A 16,213-nucleotide genomic window follows, 5' to 3' on the forward strand; every position below is an offset into this window, starting at 1 on the left:
CCTTTCTCTACTAGAAAGGAATGATTGTGCTCGGAGTTCACCATTATCATCCAGAATAAAAAATTTCTTTCCATTCCCCTCTTCCTCCCATACCACATCCCTTAGTCTCTCCTGAATGTGTCTCCCGTGGCCTGGCCCAACCCGATCCATCTCATTGCTAACTCTCAGCTCTCGGCAGGACCCACCTGTGTGTCATGAAATTCATCAGCAGATGTAGCCTCAGCCTCAAGCTAGTCTTCAAGTACAAAGTGATGCCACATATTAACAGTACCATAGTTAGACAGCAGATACACTTGCTTTCTTTTCTAAAATGGAAAAAAAAAGAAAACCCTGGGACTTCCCTCGTGGTGCAGTGGTAAAGAATCCGCCTTCCAATGCAGGCGACACATGTTCGATCCCTGGTCCGGGAAGATTCCACATGCCTCGGAGCAACTAAGCCCGTGCGCCACAACTACTGAGCCTGTCCTCTAGAGACCGCGAGCCACGACTACTGAAGCCTGTGCGCCTAGAGCCCGTGCTCTACGACAGAAGCCACCGCAATGAGAAGCCCGTGCACCGCAACGAAGAGTAGCCCCCGCTCGCCGCAACTCGAGAAAGCCCATGCGCAGCAACAAAGACCCAACGTAGCCATAAATAAAAATTAATTTAAAAAAGAAAACCCTCTAATTCTATTTACCCCAAACTGTGTTCTAAAAATAGTAGTATCATCATTTTTAATCTTACACAGTACACAGAGACTTTGAAAGCATAGAGCCGGAGGGCGGGGCTTGAGTAGGATTCTTAGTGTCTATCTACCAATGCTGTTTTTAACCTCTATCACAAGAAAAATATTTGCTGAAAGCCAATCTAGTTCCCACGTGAGTCTAACTCCTTTATTATTTTTCCCCCATGCCAATCGAACAAAAAAGAAAAAGTGGACATATATTCATTTTTAAACAATATCTGTTTCATACCATGAGCCTATCTCAGGAGGAAGAATGTTCTCGGTTGACACTTATTCTGTCTCAAAACACACACTGGATGTTTCATTTTTAATGCTTTGCCTACTGCAAATTCATTGTAAATGAACTCCACTGATAAAGCATAAAACCTTTTAAAAAAACAACGGGGGGGCTTCCCTGGTGGCACAGTGGTTGAGAGTCCACCTGCCGATGCAGGGGACACGGGTTCGTGCCCCGGTCCGGGAAGATCCCACATGCCACGGAGCGGCTGGGCCCGTGAACCATGGCCACTGGGCCTGCGCGTCCGGAGCCTGTGCTCTGCAACGGGAGAGGCCACAACAGTGAGAGGCTCGCGTACCGCAAAAAAAAAAAAAGAAAACAGGGGGACTTCCCTGGTGGTGCAGTGGTTAAGAATCCGCCTGCCAATGCATGCGACACGGGTTCGATCCCTGGTCCAGGAAGATCCCACATGCCGCGGAGTAACTAAGGCCTTGCACCACAACTTCTGAGCCTGTGCTCTAGAGCCCGTGAGCCACAACTTCTGAGCCTGTGCTCTAGAGCCCGCGAGCCACAACTACTGAAGCCCATGTGCCCTAGAGCCCACACACCGCACTACTGAAGCCCACGTGCTCTAGGGCCCGCGTGCCACAACTACTGAGCCCGTGTGCCCCAACTACTGAAGCCCGCACGCCTAGAGGCCGTGCTCTGCAACAACAGAAGCCACTGCAATGAGAAGCCCGTGTGCCGCAACGAAGAGTACCCCCGCTTGCCGCAACTAGAGAAAGCCCGTAGGCAGCAACAGAGAGCCAACACAGCCAAAAATAAATTTTAAAAATAAAAAAATTAAAAAATAAAAGTTTGAAAAAAAAAAGCAAAACAGGATAACCCAGTGATGTCCAACAGTCCAGGTCAATATAACCTCACCTTTGATGTGGATTGTGACCCACAAGTACACTACCAAGCTGTTACACGTACTTCCTTAGGTGAGTTTAAGCTGCTCTTGCGGCTGTGGGCCTCTCCACAACTGTCATCTATCTATGCATCAAAAAACTCAGAAAACTTCACAGCAGCATTCCAAAATGGTCTTTATTTTCACATCTAATACACCAATAAGAATTGGAATAGAAAGAAGCTTCTGACTTTCAACTTTACAGTAAGGCCAAATCTTTTCCTATCCTTAGGTCAATTTTATAACGAAGAACTGGTGAATGTAATAGGTTGTGTGTCATTTACCACGGTGGTAAATGAAGTCATTACTGCTGTTCAAAAAAGGCCCTAAGGCCATCCTATTAGAAAGAGATAAATGGCACCGAGTGATATAACAGAACTAAAAAAAGACCAAGGAGACATCTTTGTTCTGTGAGATCAGAAGCGAGAAAGAGAAGACCTGGCTGAAATAAAACAACAGACACATGAAATTTCTCATTTGTAATTTTAATCGAAAGCATTGCTATTCATTTTTTAAAGTCTTTCCTTATAAGCACCAAATTTTAATACCTATGTCAATTTGGGGGGAAAAGAAACTCCCGTCAAGAGCTTCCCTCCAGAATAAAACAATGATGTTCATTCTTCCAAACAATCAAATTCGAAGTCTACCAAAACAGAAACAAAAGAAGCCCACACAGAAAAACAAAAACAAAAACAAAAATCACATTCTAGAGGTTCAGTGCATTTAGCAGCCTTCACTGTGCTGTCTAATCATCCTTCAAAAAAATAACACCCTAGTTCACCAAAATATACATTTTCCATTTGATTTTTAAATTAAAAAATAATTAAAAAAAGGAAACTTGAAGGAATTCACAACTAATTGCCTGACTCCTTTCGATGTCATGTACAGCATATGAAGGTCAGGAAGGCTATTTGCAGCACACATGATTAGGGGAAACTGATTTTCAAGGTTTAGCTTTCTTCCAAACAGTGTAAAATACCCACCTGCACAAGGAGTCAAGGAATAAGAACAGGTAATTCAAGGAAAAACAGGCATCACTTCAAATTTGTTTACTGGCCTACAAACTGGAAGACGGATGAAAGCTTCAGAGCTTACAGCACTGTGGTAATGAGAATGAAGGCCTCTTAAACAAGGGCACTTTGCAGCCAGGATGCCCACCACCTGGGACGTCGCGGGGTGGGGAGGGAGGGCAGCAGGTGAGCAAAGAAAAGATTAAAGGGACACAAATATCCTCTCAGGTAACACTTCTGCTTCCAAGGACTCTAAAATGTTTTGGGGAATTAACAAGAGAGGAGAGACAAAGACAAGAGGGAGGTGAGAAGTGGGGTGGGGGGGATGGGAGGAAGAGAGAAAGGAGGGAGGTGGGAGAAGAGGGAGCTAGGAAGAGAAGGGGGAGAAAGGTGGAAGGATGGAGAGGAAAGAGGAACCAGAGGGGAGCCAGAGGGCGAAAGCCTTTCCTCCAGGTGTCATCAACTGCTTTCTAAAGTCTTTCAATGTATAAAGAAGAGCTGGAAAAAAAAAGAGAAGAGCTGGCTATAACGAATGCTCTGGCTATAACGAATGCTCTGGCTATAACGAATGCTCTGGAGAGGAACCCTGATGAACATGCTCACCTGTTCGCCAGGGAGAGGTGTCAAAGCTCTCCACGGGCCAGGAGGAACCTGGCGGCTGCTCCTCCCTGGGAGACTGTCATGGTCACAGAGCTCAGGCTAGCAGGCAGCCATGAAACCTGCTCTCACAGGAAGCTAGACCCTGCCACCTCCGGTACGGTAGCTTTGGTCTACAGACCACAGTCCGGTTTTTAGGAGGAAGAAATGCACTATAAATTTCCAATGACAATGCTTTCATTTGGCATTTCTCTGGGTTCTTTTCTTATTTCCCTGGACTAACTTTACTAAGTGGAACTAATGGAGAACATCAACATTAACTTTATGATGCCCACTATTATTTTTAGCTCTATCTCTACTGCAAATCAGAATCAAGTGAAGTGTAGAAACTAATATTAAAGTCGGGTAATTTTAACATAAAAGGACAATGAGCTTCTTCAGTCAGCCTGCTCCAGCTGGAACGGTGTCTAGACTGGGGCTTCTGAAGCTTTAAAGTGCACATCAATCTCCTGGCAGGCTGGTCAAGACAGGTCACCGGGCCCCACCCTCCAGTGTTTCTGACTGGGCAGCAGGCTGGGGCAGGGCTCGAGAAACTAGTTCCCAGGGGATGCCACAGGTCTGGGGACTGCCTGTGAGAACCAGTGGTGCCAGACCATTAAAACCACCTGAGAAGCTGTGTCAGGCCACACCCCAGCATCTGAGGGGCTGGGGGTGGGGTGGGGGGGAGAACCAGGGCCTTACATGTACTATACAACTAATTCTGTTTCTTTAAAATGTTAAACAGGCATGATATTTACATAGAGGTTCTGATTTGGCAACACAATGCGGTCAAAGGATACAATTCCAAGTATGAAGGGACACAGACAATCTCCTTCGAGAATTCCACAGGACAATACAGGTGCCCCAGCTGTTCTTCATAGAGTGACAGGGCTTCAGTCAAATTGACACAGTTTCCCTAAATCAAAGAGAGAAAAGCAAACAATAGGATTCTTAAGTCCTACTGAACGTCCCACTCATTTGAAGGTCTCTAATAAATGAGCAATTCTAGCTTTAGATAAAAGTTCAGCTCTGAAAATGAGATAAGGTTTCTGTACTTTCACAAATTGCACTGAGTTCTATTTATAGATCCATTAGCTCATTATCCTTCTACCTCATTTACCAAGCCATTTCAAATTATTCGAGTATGAAGCAACAGAAACCAGTGAGACCAATTTCTCATTAGTGACACAGTCATTGTATCAACACCATGCAATTAGCAAAGATTCATACACATAACCCATTCAAAATAGTCACCACTGTGTTGAGAATGAAGTATCAAAAAGATAATGTTCTTGGCTTCCAGAAACTACAACCCTCTTAAGAGTCTAAGATGTCGACACAGAACTATATTCACACCTCTGTGCTTTCCCCCAAAATCTGTGATTTATTTTATTTATTTCAATAAGAGAACAAAAGTCTATTCAGGATGTATACACTAAGGATATTCCCCAGTTCTACTCTTTATCAAACATTTTCTCTTGACTTCACTGTTCTAATTTTTCTCCCTTTTTTGCCACCCCTTTTCTGTCTCCCGAGCAGGTAGGAGGGCTCAATGAAATATAGTGGAAGTCTGCTGGGAAAGATTTATTTTTTGAAATGTGTTCTTTTTTTAAACTCTTGAAGTATAGCTGATTTACAATATTGTGTTAGTTTCAGCTGTACAGCAAAGTGATTCAGTTATATATACTATATATATTATTATATATTATATATATAGATAGATATAGATATCTATATATATATATCTTTTCAGGTTATTTTCCATTATAGGTTATTACAAGATATTGCATATAGTTCCCTCTGCTATACAGTAGGTCCTTGTTTATCTATTTTATATATAGTAGTTTGTATCTATTAATCCCAAACTCCTACTAATTTATCCCTCCTCCTCGCTTTTCCCCTTTGGTAACTATAAGTTTGTTTTCTATGTCTGTGAGTCTGTTTCTGTTTTGTATATAGATTCATTTGTATGTTTTTTTTGTGGTACGCAGGCCTCTCACTGTTGTGGCCTCTCCCATTGCGGAGCACAGGCTTCAGACGCGCAGGCTCAGTGGCCATGGCTCATGGGCCCAGCCGCTCCGTGGCATGTGGGATCCTCCCAGATGGGGGCACGAACTTGTGTCCCCTGCATTGGCAGGCGGACTCTCAACCACTGCGCCACCAGGGAAGCCCTGTATTAATTTTTAGATTCCACATATAACTGATATTTGATTCTGGACAATCAAGGATAAATACAGTGACCCAGCTCCTTCAACTTTCTTCCAGCCTCCAACTTAGATAGGATATGTGGAGCTGCAGCAGCCACTCTAGGACCATTAAAAAAAAAAAGGTGAAGAGAATCAGAAATGCTGGCCAAGACACAGGAGAGCTGCTGAATGCATACAGTACCTGCATAATTCTACAGCAGTGATTCTCAATCTTTAATGTATGTATGAATCATAGGGGGCCTTATTAAAATGAAGATTTTCATTCAGTAGATCTGGGGTAGGGTTTATCATTTGAGCACAATTTTCCCCCAAGGGCTTTTCATAATGGATTTAGAAAACAAGATGGATATTTAATACCAACTTTTTCCTCTTAACCTCTAAAATTCTTATATATTTATTTATTTATTTTATTTGGTTGCGCAGGTCTTGGTTGCGGCAGGCGTGCTCCTTAGTTGTGGCACATGTACTCCTTAGTTGTGGCCAGCAGGCTCCTTATTTGCAGGTCACCAGCACCTTAGTTGCAGCACATGTACTCCTCAGTTGTGGCTGGTGGGCTCCTTAGTTGTGGCTTGAGGGCTCCTTAGTTGCAGTTTGCTGGCTCCTTAGTTGCAGCTCACAGCCTCCTTAGTTGCAGCATGCGAACTCTTAGTTGCGGCATGCATGTGCGATCTAGTTCCCTGACCAGGGATCAAACCTGGGCCCCCTGCATTGGGAGCGTGGAGTTTTAACCACTGTGCCACCAGGGAAGTCCCAACCTCTGAAGTTCTTAACATTTGGAAGACAACTGAATATATGTGCTGATCACATTCCTTCATAAGAACTTTGCTATCAATTTGCCTCAAAATAGCCAAGTATAATGTAAGATGAAAATTATTCACATATAATAAAGCAGCCTGCGATATAAGCGTTCCTGAGGATGGCTTTCAAAACCAACGAACCAGTCAGTCACGGGCAAGTGGGTAGACAGAACTATTCCAAGGGCTGGCCTGGGCGGTTTTAACGTAGCACATTCGCTCAGCACATCGTCATCCTTCAGTGCCAGCCTGTTTAGTAACCCATCATCTAGGGTCCTGCAGTGGGAACTGGCCAAAGTGCCCTTGGCCAGCATATAATTTGGTTTCAACATCAAGTTCACCATGAGAGTACATAAACACCACATGTGTAATTTAAGATTCACAAATAGAAAACACTGCCCGGTTGTTTTTAGAACACCTCACTACCGGGGAAGCTATAGAATGGAAATGCCACCAAGGTTCACAGTTCAAGTTTTTCCTTGCCATCTTAAAAATGACACCACACTCTCTCTTTACAGAGGGTATATGGGAAGTCCTCCTTACAAAGAATGTGGTAAAGAAATAGGATAGTTTCAATTTATGCTTCCCCAAAATTGTCAAAAAGCAGTTTAAAAAAGAAAAAAAAAACCCAGATACCTACCCAAAAAAAGTAATGTGATACATTTCACTTTTCTTTGTATTTAAATGGAACTACACTGTTCTTTTCTTACGACACATGGAGGATGCATAATAACAATCTAATAGCAAAGAATTAAGAAGTTTCTCCTTGCCTCATGTTAGCTGTGGGTGACACTTGCTTTATTACTTTACAGACTTTAGTTCTGTTTGTATCTTTTACACAGCTTGTGTGATTTCTGTAATATAAAAAAGTCTGGACTTCCCTGGTGGTCCAGTGGCTAAGACTCTGCGCTCCCAAAGCAGGGTGCCCGGGTTCGATCCCTGGTCAGGGAACTTGATCCCACATGCGTGCTGCAACTAAGAGTTCGCATGCCGCAACTGAAAAGATCCCACATGCCGCAACTAAAAAAAAAAGTCTGGAAGAATACCTCCTTAAGGACACCATTTTTATCTAGTTCAAAAGCAAGCAAAAACAATATGATGATTTAGCAGATCACACGTGTGTAAAACATCTATAAAGAAAGCACAAGAGTAACTGAAACAAAAAAAATCACACTAAAAATGGGTTACTTCCAGAAGGCGGGAGGGGATTAGGGAGGAATGCAGACGAGTCAAGCATACTGGTAACATCCATGACTGCGGGGGGACGGGGAAGTTAATATCTTTGTATCATAACTAATATGAATATCACACACATATTTTTGTACTTTGAAATAACCTACAGTTTTTTTTATAATGGGGGGTGGGGGGAACCTGCCTCCTAGTCCCACAAAAGCAATTCTTCCCTGGATTCAAATTCCCCTAGCCTGCCAGCGGTGGATCGATGAATCCTCACACATTCCAGGACGCCTTCTCCAGTTCTGTGGCCCACAGACAAGGCTGTCTTCAACCAGCCACAGTGACACTAGTGACATCATGAACTTGCCATTGTGATGCAAGCAGTTTTAGGCAGGAACATTTAGCTTTTGTCAGTCACCAAGTTAACAAGCCAAACAACATTTTTGTCCCATCTTTAACCATACTCCATTTCTAAGCTACAGGCTCAGGGAAGGGGGATGGGTGTGAATTAAAGGTATCTCCTGAGCATACCACGTGGTAGTTTTTGAAAGTATTACACTGTGGGAATGACACCAGTACATACTGAGTCAAACCACACTGCAGCTCTTGAATCCTGCTTCTTCAAAGGCCTACGCCCCCTTGTTTCATATGACACATTCAACCACCCAACATACTGTGGGATTCCTGGGTATCATAAAAAGAGATCGCCTTGAGTTTCCAACTATAATGAATGCGGGGGTGGGAAGGATGTCCTAATACATCTTTTGGACAATGCTTAGAAACCAGCACAGCCTTAAGTATTTAAGGTGATTTTTAGTAAAAGTTGGCTGGCGAAGGCCAGGTTAATCAAAGCCTGAATCATTAGTATTTAGGAATGGGTGGGGATGATCTGTCAAGTAAGCCTTTCTATTAGTTGTCCATACTGAGAAAGCAGTTCCCCAAGGAAGCAGTGTACCAGGTAAATACAACAAAAGAAAACACTCGTGCTTTCTTCCTAACGGTACCTATTCTCTACTATAAACTGACTGGTTTGCAGTAGATCCAAATTGTTTTCAGTCACTTTTGATTAAAGATGTCAGAGCCTCACCTTCTCCCCAACTTAAGCTCCATGAGACTTCTATTTGCAGAAACATAAAAAGAACCAAATTCTATCAATATATGCTCTGCTTAAGAAATATCCACTTATGAAAAGCCCAACTCACTGAATTCGGGTTGTTTTTATAAGAATAAGACCACTTGGTTTGAGCAGGTTTCATTGTAGAGTTCCTGTAAAGCAGGGGTCAGAACCCTTTACAGGGTTCCTGTAAAGGGCCAGACAGAAAATATTTTAGGCTTTGCAGATCATATAGTTTTCACCAAAAGTGCTCCAAGCTGCCGCTGTAGCAAAAGCAGCCATGGACGCTCTGTAATGAATGGGCCTGACTGTGTGCCAAGAAAACTGCAAAAACTAGCAGTAGATGAGATCTGGCCCGTGGTTTACAGACCCCTGGACTCATGGCTTTTAAAAAGTCAATTCTACAATGTGTTTTAAAAATCATTCTTAAGGATCAGGGTAAAAAAAAGTCCATTCGTCGACAGTTGTCTGTTCCCTTGAAGCTTGCCAACACTTTCACCAAGTGCAAGGTCCAGGATTAATTGCCCGTGCAGGGGGAGGAGGAAGAAAACAGGATGGGATGGAAACTAATTCAAGGTGTCTCTTAAGTTGCCAAGCTGTTTTCGGCACTATGAATCTCAGATCCCGTAAACTGTCTGGGGTCTGCTTAAAAATGCCTCCTTGGGAGAATAAAGTTAAGACCTTTCTAGTAGTTCTTGACATTTAACTATAACAATGCTTTAAAAAAGTTGGGGGGGAGGTGGAATTCTCCTGAAAATGCTGAAGAATTAATTACAGGGACCCGAGTACAATACTGTTTATCTTCTGCTTATGAATCAAGGGATTTCTGTACCAAGTAAAAAGACGGATCATCAATTAGCTGCTTTTGCTGTCATTTTCGAAAAGTTAAGGACTTTAGTAGGTTATATATATATGTATTTTTTACATATCAAGAAATACTAACTTCAAACCTTTTAAAATTAAGAATCCCCTAGAAAATGAGGAAAATACAATTTGCTTCCACCTGGTGGCAGCAGCTCATACTACAGCCAGAGCAGTTTACGAAATTATGTAGATGGCTTTTCCACTAAGAATCTCCTAGAGGATGAGGGGAAAAAAACCACGGTCTGTGTCTCCATCTAGTGGCAGTAACTCATACTACAGCCAAAGCAGTTTATGAAATTATGCTGATGGCTTTTCCACTAAGAATTTCCTAGAGCAGCGGTCCCCAACCTTTTTGGCACCAGGGACCAGTTTTGTGGAAGACAGTTTTTCCACGGAAGGTGGGGGGATGGTTCAGGTGGTAATGCGAGCCATGGGGAGCGGCAGATGAAGCTTCGCTGGCTCACTCGCCGCTCCCCTCCTGCTGTGCGGCCCGATTCCTAACAGGCCACAGGCCGGTACTGGCCCATGGCCCGGGAGTTGGGGACCCCTGCCCTAGTGTTTGGGGGTGGGGGGTGGAATCACAGTCTGTGTCTCCATCTGGTGACAACAGCTTATACTACATCCAAAGCCCAAGTTTAATAAATCAGAAGGTTGTGGTAACAGGACACAACAGAACTCATTAATTCCCTAAAAATGACAGGTCAGCTATTTACAAACTTAACTGCTTGAGAACATAATCCAATTATACTGGTCTGTCCTTGAAATTTTTTTCAGTACAATACGGTTTTATTTATCCACTTCTCTATTACATCTTCAACTACTTCCTTCCATATTGACAATGTTGGGGATGATAGAATTAAAATATTGCATAATTGCTCAATTGCTTTATGCCACATTACAAATATAACAACCTCAATAACAATACTAATACCATCACCACCAACATGATTACTGAAAATATACAAAAGATTTTTGCATATACTTGTCCCAGTCTCCCCCACTCACCACTATTTTTAATAGTTGTACTATCCCTACATTGTCAGAGCATACAGCCATTACATACTATACGCACTCCCTTTTAACCTTCATTTAGTCTTAATTTTACAAGTAACTAAATAGTTAGTGCTACCATTAGTCTTTATGTTAATGTCTCCTTAAGTATTTTGGCTGTGTGAAGCACAAAACATAAAATTTGAGAGTTTTGGGAAAAAAACACTTAAGTAAGTCTATACCTGTGTAAAATATTTCCCATCCTGTTTCAATACTTTCATTGAGAGGTCAAGAATCAGTCTGAGAAACTCCCATGTGGAATCTGGATGTAAAAAAAAAAATTAAGTTTTATAAATATGAGTTTACGTGCATCAGAAACAACATCTAAAGTCAAACATTCACATTGATATTCAACAATACAAAAAATAAGAAATAGCCATGAGCTTCTTAAGACCCAATATTCGAGGGCTTATTCGTGAATGACAGCATACTGTCACATATTTTGTGTCTTGGACACACGTGCACATACACGCATACACAAGCAAGATCAAAAGCAAATGTGCATGTACGTAGCAGTGTTCTCACCGTACCCATAAAGATTTGACACAAAGGCAGTGGTTGAAATCTGAAAGACAACAGCTTTAAGTAACGGGGAAAGCAGCAACATCTCAAGAGAGAAACTGCAAGGGTGAGGGTCAGCGAGGGTCATCAGGTGGTGACCCGAGTCTGGAAACTCAGCAGGAAGACAAGGTAATAGAAGAAACATGAACACTGAAATCCTAAGCTAGCAGTAATTTCGAGTGGTGGTCTGAGAAGGGGAACTGTCTCTGGTGTGGCTTAGAAAGGTCACCATATTGTCCCAGTACAGGTTAAAAAAATCACAGTACGTAAAAATAAGTTATCCAACAAGCTAGTGTCTCAATGGTATAACTATGAGTCATTTTATTTCATGCTTATTTCAAACAACTGAATTAATTTTTCTCATTTAATGGCAAAACAGGATTTGACCAAAGCCAAATCTAGCCATCCTTCCACCTCTGGCCTCAGTTTAACTACCTTTAATAAATGAAGGAACTTTTCTAGACAATCTCTTAAGATCCTTTCATTCTCACATGGTGCCAAGAAAAACGTTTCCATGAACATTATCTTGGTTAAAAAGAAAAAACAGAATCTACCTTCTTCCGGAGATGTGGAGATTGGAACAGCTGTCAAATCATTAATCACATAATCAAACTCTCTCCCTTCTTTGGCGTACCTCTTCAGTACTGGAATACAGTCTTCTATTAGAACCTTCCAGAGAGAACAGGAACAGATGCGGGTGAGCCAACACATATGGAAGTAGTTAAACACTTGCAAAAGGAAAGGGGAGACGGCATGCGGGGGCTGAGGGCCACAGCTCCCTGCCGCACAAGCAAAAATGACTTCCACCCATACCTGCTAAGAGCTAAAATTCAGGACCTACTGCATGCTCTACAACTCCTTGCAGGTACTATTATCATCCCCTTTTACAAATAGAGACACAAACGAGAGAGGTCACAAAGCCTGCTCAAAGGCACCCAATAAGAAACGGAGCCAAGAAGCACACCTAGATCTGAAAACCAAGTTCACACTTTTAACTCTAATCTATACTGCCTCTCCTACTACATGTATTTTCTTCTACTTTTAGTTTTTCTTTTATACTAAGCACTGAATGACTTTGTTGTCTATTGATTTATTTTTTTGCATCTTACCTCTAATACCTCAAGTACTGATGGTAATAAAGCCATGTGATAAATGCCAGCTCTCACAATCACAGAGTTATTAACAAGCAGAGTATAGCAGGTAGAAGCTGGAATTCTCATACAGGCCCTTTACAGTAAATACAGGAAATAAGTTTGGGGTTTGCCGTATCTTTGGAGTACTGAAGCTATGAGCTAGGGACCCACCTAGCTGTAGGCAAATTCCTGAACAAGAAAGGAGTTATTCTCCTTGTCTTTTCATTTTTCTACTTAACAAAAAACATGTTCGTGTATAAAAAAAAAAATCATATGTAACAAGTCAGAAATCGAGCTTGCCACAATTCCCTAAGATAAACTATTCCAGATCTTTTCCTATAAATGTTCTTACACATATCCTCAAAACCACAATTCTTGAAGAAACTGGATCTTCCTGTCCGGTTGTTACAGAACTCGTTTCATTTAATGCATCAAGTGCAACCATGCAAAGATCTAGAAGGCACTAACACCTCAGCCACTTCCAACTACATATCAGTCTTGTTTGATATGTTCAGTTTTCCCTTGTGCACAAAGTCTTGTGCACATTCACCCGCACATAAACACAAATGCTTGTTCTCATTTGTATAACTAGGATCACACACATCGTTCTGAACTTGGCAACTTTCACCTAACACCATTCCAGATGATGATTTTTTTAAAAAATATTAACATACCACTAAAAATGCTATATATTCTTACCATCGTCAAGTCTTGGTCTCTACAAACACAGCCATAACAAACCTCCTTGTATAGATGACGGTTGCCTGGATGCCCAAACATTGGGTTGCCAGAACAAAAGGCATGTGTACTTTACTTTTTAATTCTGAAGGCAATTCTTGCTCCATAAAGCACCTGTGTCCTTGCAGCCTTCCCAGTACTGGATGTTGTCCCCGTTGTTTTATTTTGTCGAGTCCCTTGCTAACTTTTCACAAGAACTTCACGCCACCAATAGGGGTAAGCAGCTTGTCATAAGTTTGCAGGCTATTTGACTTTCGTCTTCTGAAAAGTACCAATGAAAGCGAGTCCCCCTAAAGCCGAATTCCTCTGCCAACTTTATGATTAACCTCTCTATCCAAAACTTTATTCCCTTTCTTGTCCCACACTTGTTCCCCTCAAGCCTGAGGAGTATCAAAGAAGTTGGGGGCGGGGGTGTTGAAACTGATCAGGGCCCAGCGGGCCCTCCCAGGTACAAAACCTTTCTGTATCCCTACACCTAACAATCTGATACATAACTCTGGGATCTTCGACAGGAACTAAGGCCCCCACCCACGTGGAGGCTGGTAACTTCAGGCTGAGCACAAGTACTTACAACCAGAAGACTGATGACTGAGAATCCAGTTAACACCACCGAGGTACCTCACCACCAACCAATCAGAAGAAAACTACACACCCTGCAGCTCTCCCCTCAAATTTGCCTTAAAAAACTCTTCCCTGAAAACCCATTAGAGCTTGACCTGCCTGTTCCTGCTTGGCCCTTGCAATAAACCTTTCTTTGCTCCAAACGCTGAAGTTTCAGTTTGTTCGGCCTCACTGTGTATCAGGCACACGAATTAGGTTTCACCAGTTTTGATGAGCCAACCAAGAGACTGTGCCCGAGACAGGTCGACCCTGTCCGAGGGCAGCCTTCTTCCCTGAGTCCCCAACAGCCACCAGAGCTCATTTCACTCAGAGGAACTTGGAGGGACGCTCCCTGGCGATGCCGGATGCCAGCCCTTTCGGCACAGGACTGGTTAGAACCAAGAAACATTCTGACCTACGGCCCACCTTAGGTATCGGTTTGGGCTGAGTCTCTCCAGCATGCGTGAGCTAGGAATTCTACCGGCTCCGTCTAGGTTCATTCCCTTTCAGGAAGTGAGCCACTCTGGGTTCATTGTGAGTCAATCTGATTCTCTTTTGGGAGTCAGACAAATCTGTTTGGAGGCCTCCATCTGGGAGTGGGAAAGCAATTTTGAAATATACCTTATCTGATCTCTTGTCTATGCGACCGTATTTGTTTTTTATATCTGTGTATCAGTCAGTACTTGCGTTGGCTGGTTGAGATATCTCTGGTAATGGAGCTCATACTGACACCATGGTTATTCTTCCCTATTGCACTGGCTTCGCCTACAGCAAAGAAATCTTCCCTTCTAGTTACAAAAAACATGTTCATGTAAAAAAAAAAATCACATGTAACAAGTCAGAAATCGAGCTTGACACAATTCCCTAAGATAAAGGGACTGGGGGACTAGGCTTGGTCATTTGGCTTCACCTCTGATAGGGCATTGGTTGGCTCTCTCCCTTTCTGGGGCTAGGGAACTGTGACCCTGAGATTGTTCTGCATTGCATTGGTTTGCTCTTTGCTTGGTATTTGACACCACCAGCCATGAATAACTATGGATGAGCACAGCTCTGGTCCATCTTGCAGTCCCCTAGAGTACATTTTTCAGAACTGGGAGATCAGCTTTGCTCCCATGAATGAAAGAAAATGATATTTCATCGTAACACTGCCTGGCCTCAGTACGCCTTGGGATCTGGACAACAATGGCCCTCTAAATTATAACAGCATATTTCAACTAGAACTGTTTTATAAAAGGGAAGTGAAATGGGGTGAAATTCCTTATGTATAGGCTTTTATGCTATGTTGTATCTAAGTGAGCCTTTTGGAACTGGTTTGGCTTTTATTTTGGGTGTGAGCATGAGTGTCTTGGTACACGAGTCCCAATCCTGTTCTCTCTTCCTGGTTTTAACCCTCTTTAAGGGAGTCTTGGTAACTTGAACGCTGATTCAAGTTCATCTGGAAGGGAAGCATGTGAATGTGCGTGAGTGATATGTATTACTGTCATTGATTTAAACCGAATTGGCTACTTACAAACTGAAGGAAATCTCACCCTGAAAATGGCTAAGATGGGGCTCTTCTGGCATTCCAAAACTAGTTTGTGTGTGCACAGTTAGTAGAGGTTAGCTAATACCTTCGAGATGAAAATGATCTACCTGGGCTCTCAGAAACTTTAATCGTCTGTGATCCCTGAGACCGGGGTGGGGGTGGGGGGGACGGGGACAGGGAAGGGGGCTTTTTAAACGCAAACAGGAAAACTTTTACATCTGTGTCTATATAGACATATGTATGTCTATGTGTACATTATAAATATGTGTCTATCTCCAAATGGCATTGACAAGATTGGTTTGTGGACGAGTTCCATTTAACTGAACTAAAAAAAATTATGTGCTTATTTAAATTCTCAGAAATATAAAAAACTAGTTAAATTTCAGGTTCATGTGATCTGAGAAACATTATTAAATTGATATTTGGTATTAAATCTAGCTTAAGCATGTTGGTTTAATACACACGTCTTTAGAGTCATCAGTATTAAGTATAATACTTTTATTGCATCTAGGGTTACTGAAAGTCAGCTCATATTGTTATAAAATTTGTCAACAAGAAAAACAACTTGATGAGACATTTGAGTAAATTACATGTAAATTAGGTAAGTTTTCTAGGAGAAACCTTCTTTTCAAATGTTTAAAAAATAAGGGAAGGGCTTCCCTGGTAGCGCAGTGGTTGGGAGCCCGCCTGCCGATACAGGGAACACAGATTCGTGCCCCAGTCCGGGAAGATCCCACATGCCGCGGAGCGGCTGGTCCCGGGAGCCACGGCCGCTGAGCCTGTGCTCCGCAACGGGAGAGGCCACAACAGTGAGAGGCCCGCGTACCGCAAAAAAAAAAAAAAAAAAAAAGGCTGATGACGCATGCGCCCTTTTTGGCCAAATGCATCATTGTCGAAGTTCTGCCGCTTTTCATG

At 42.5% G+C, this 16,213-nt stretch overlaps 1 protein-coding gene across 1 annotated transcript in view; it reads right to left on the bottom strand.

Annotated features, from left to right (window-relative positions):
- Positions 1–2,359: 2,359 nt before the first annotated feature.
- SMS (spermine synthase) overlaps positions 2,360–16,213 on the bottom strand; it is a 51,655-nt gene continuing 37,801 nt past the window's right edge. The window contains exons 8-11 of the mRNA XM_022560477.3: positions 11,857–11,971; positions 10,924–11,003; positions 4,337–4,452; positions 2,360–2,873 (exon numbers count right to left, since the gene is read on the bottom strand). Coding sequence (XP_022416185.2) covers positions 2,834–2,873; positions 4,337–4,452; positions 10,924–11,003; positions 11,857–11,971 — 351 coding nt within the window. The 3' untranslated portion in view covers positions 2,360–2,833. The remainder of the gene's footprint in view (positions 2,874–4,336; positions 4,453–10,923; positions 11,004–11,856; positions 11,972–16,213) is intronic.

The sequence above is a fragment of the Delphinapterus leucas genome, chromosome X, assembly GCF_059928025.1.
Source record: "Delphinapterus leucas isolate spDelLeu-1000000601 "Yukka" chromosome X, BTC_Dleu_Yukka2, whole genome shotgun sequence".
Taxonomy (NCBI): Eukaryota; Metazoa; Chordata; class Mammalia; order Artiodactyla; family Monodontidae; genus Delphinapterus; species Delphinapterus leucas.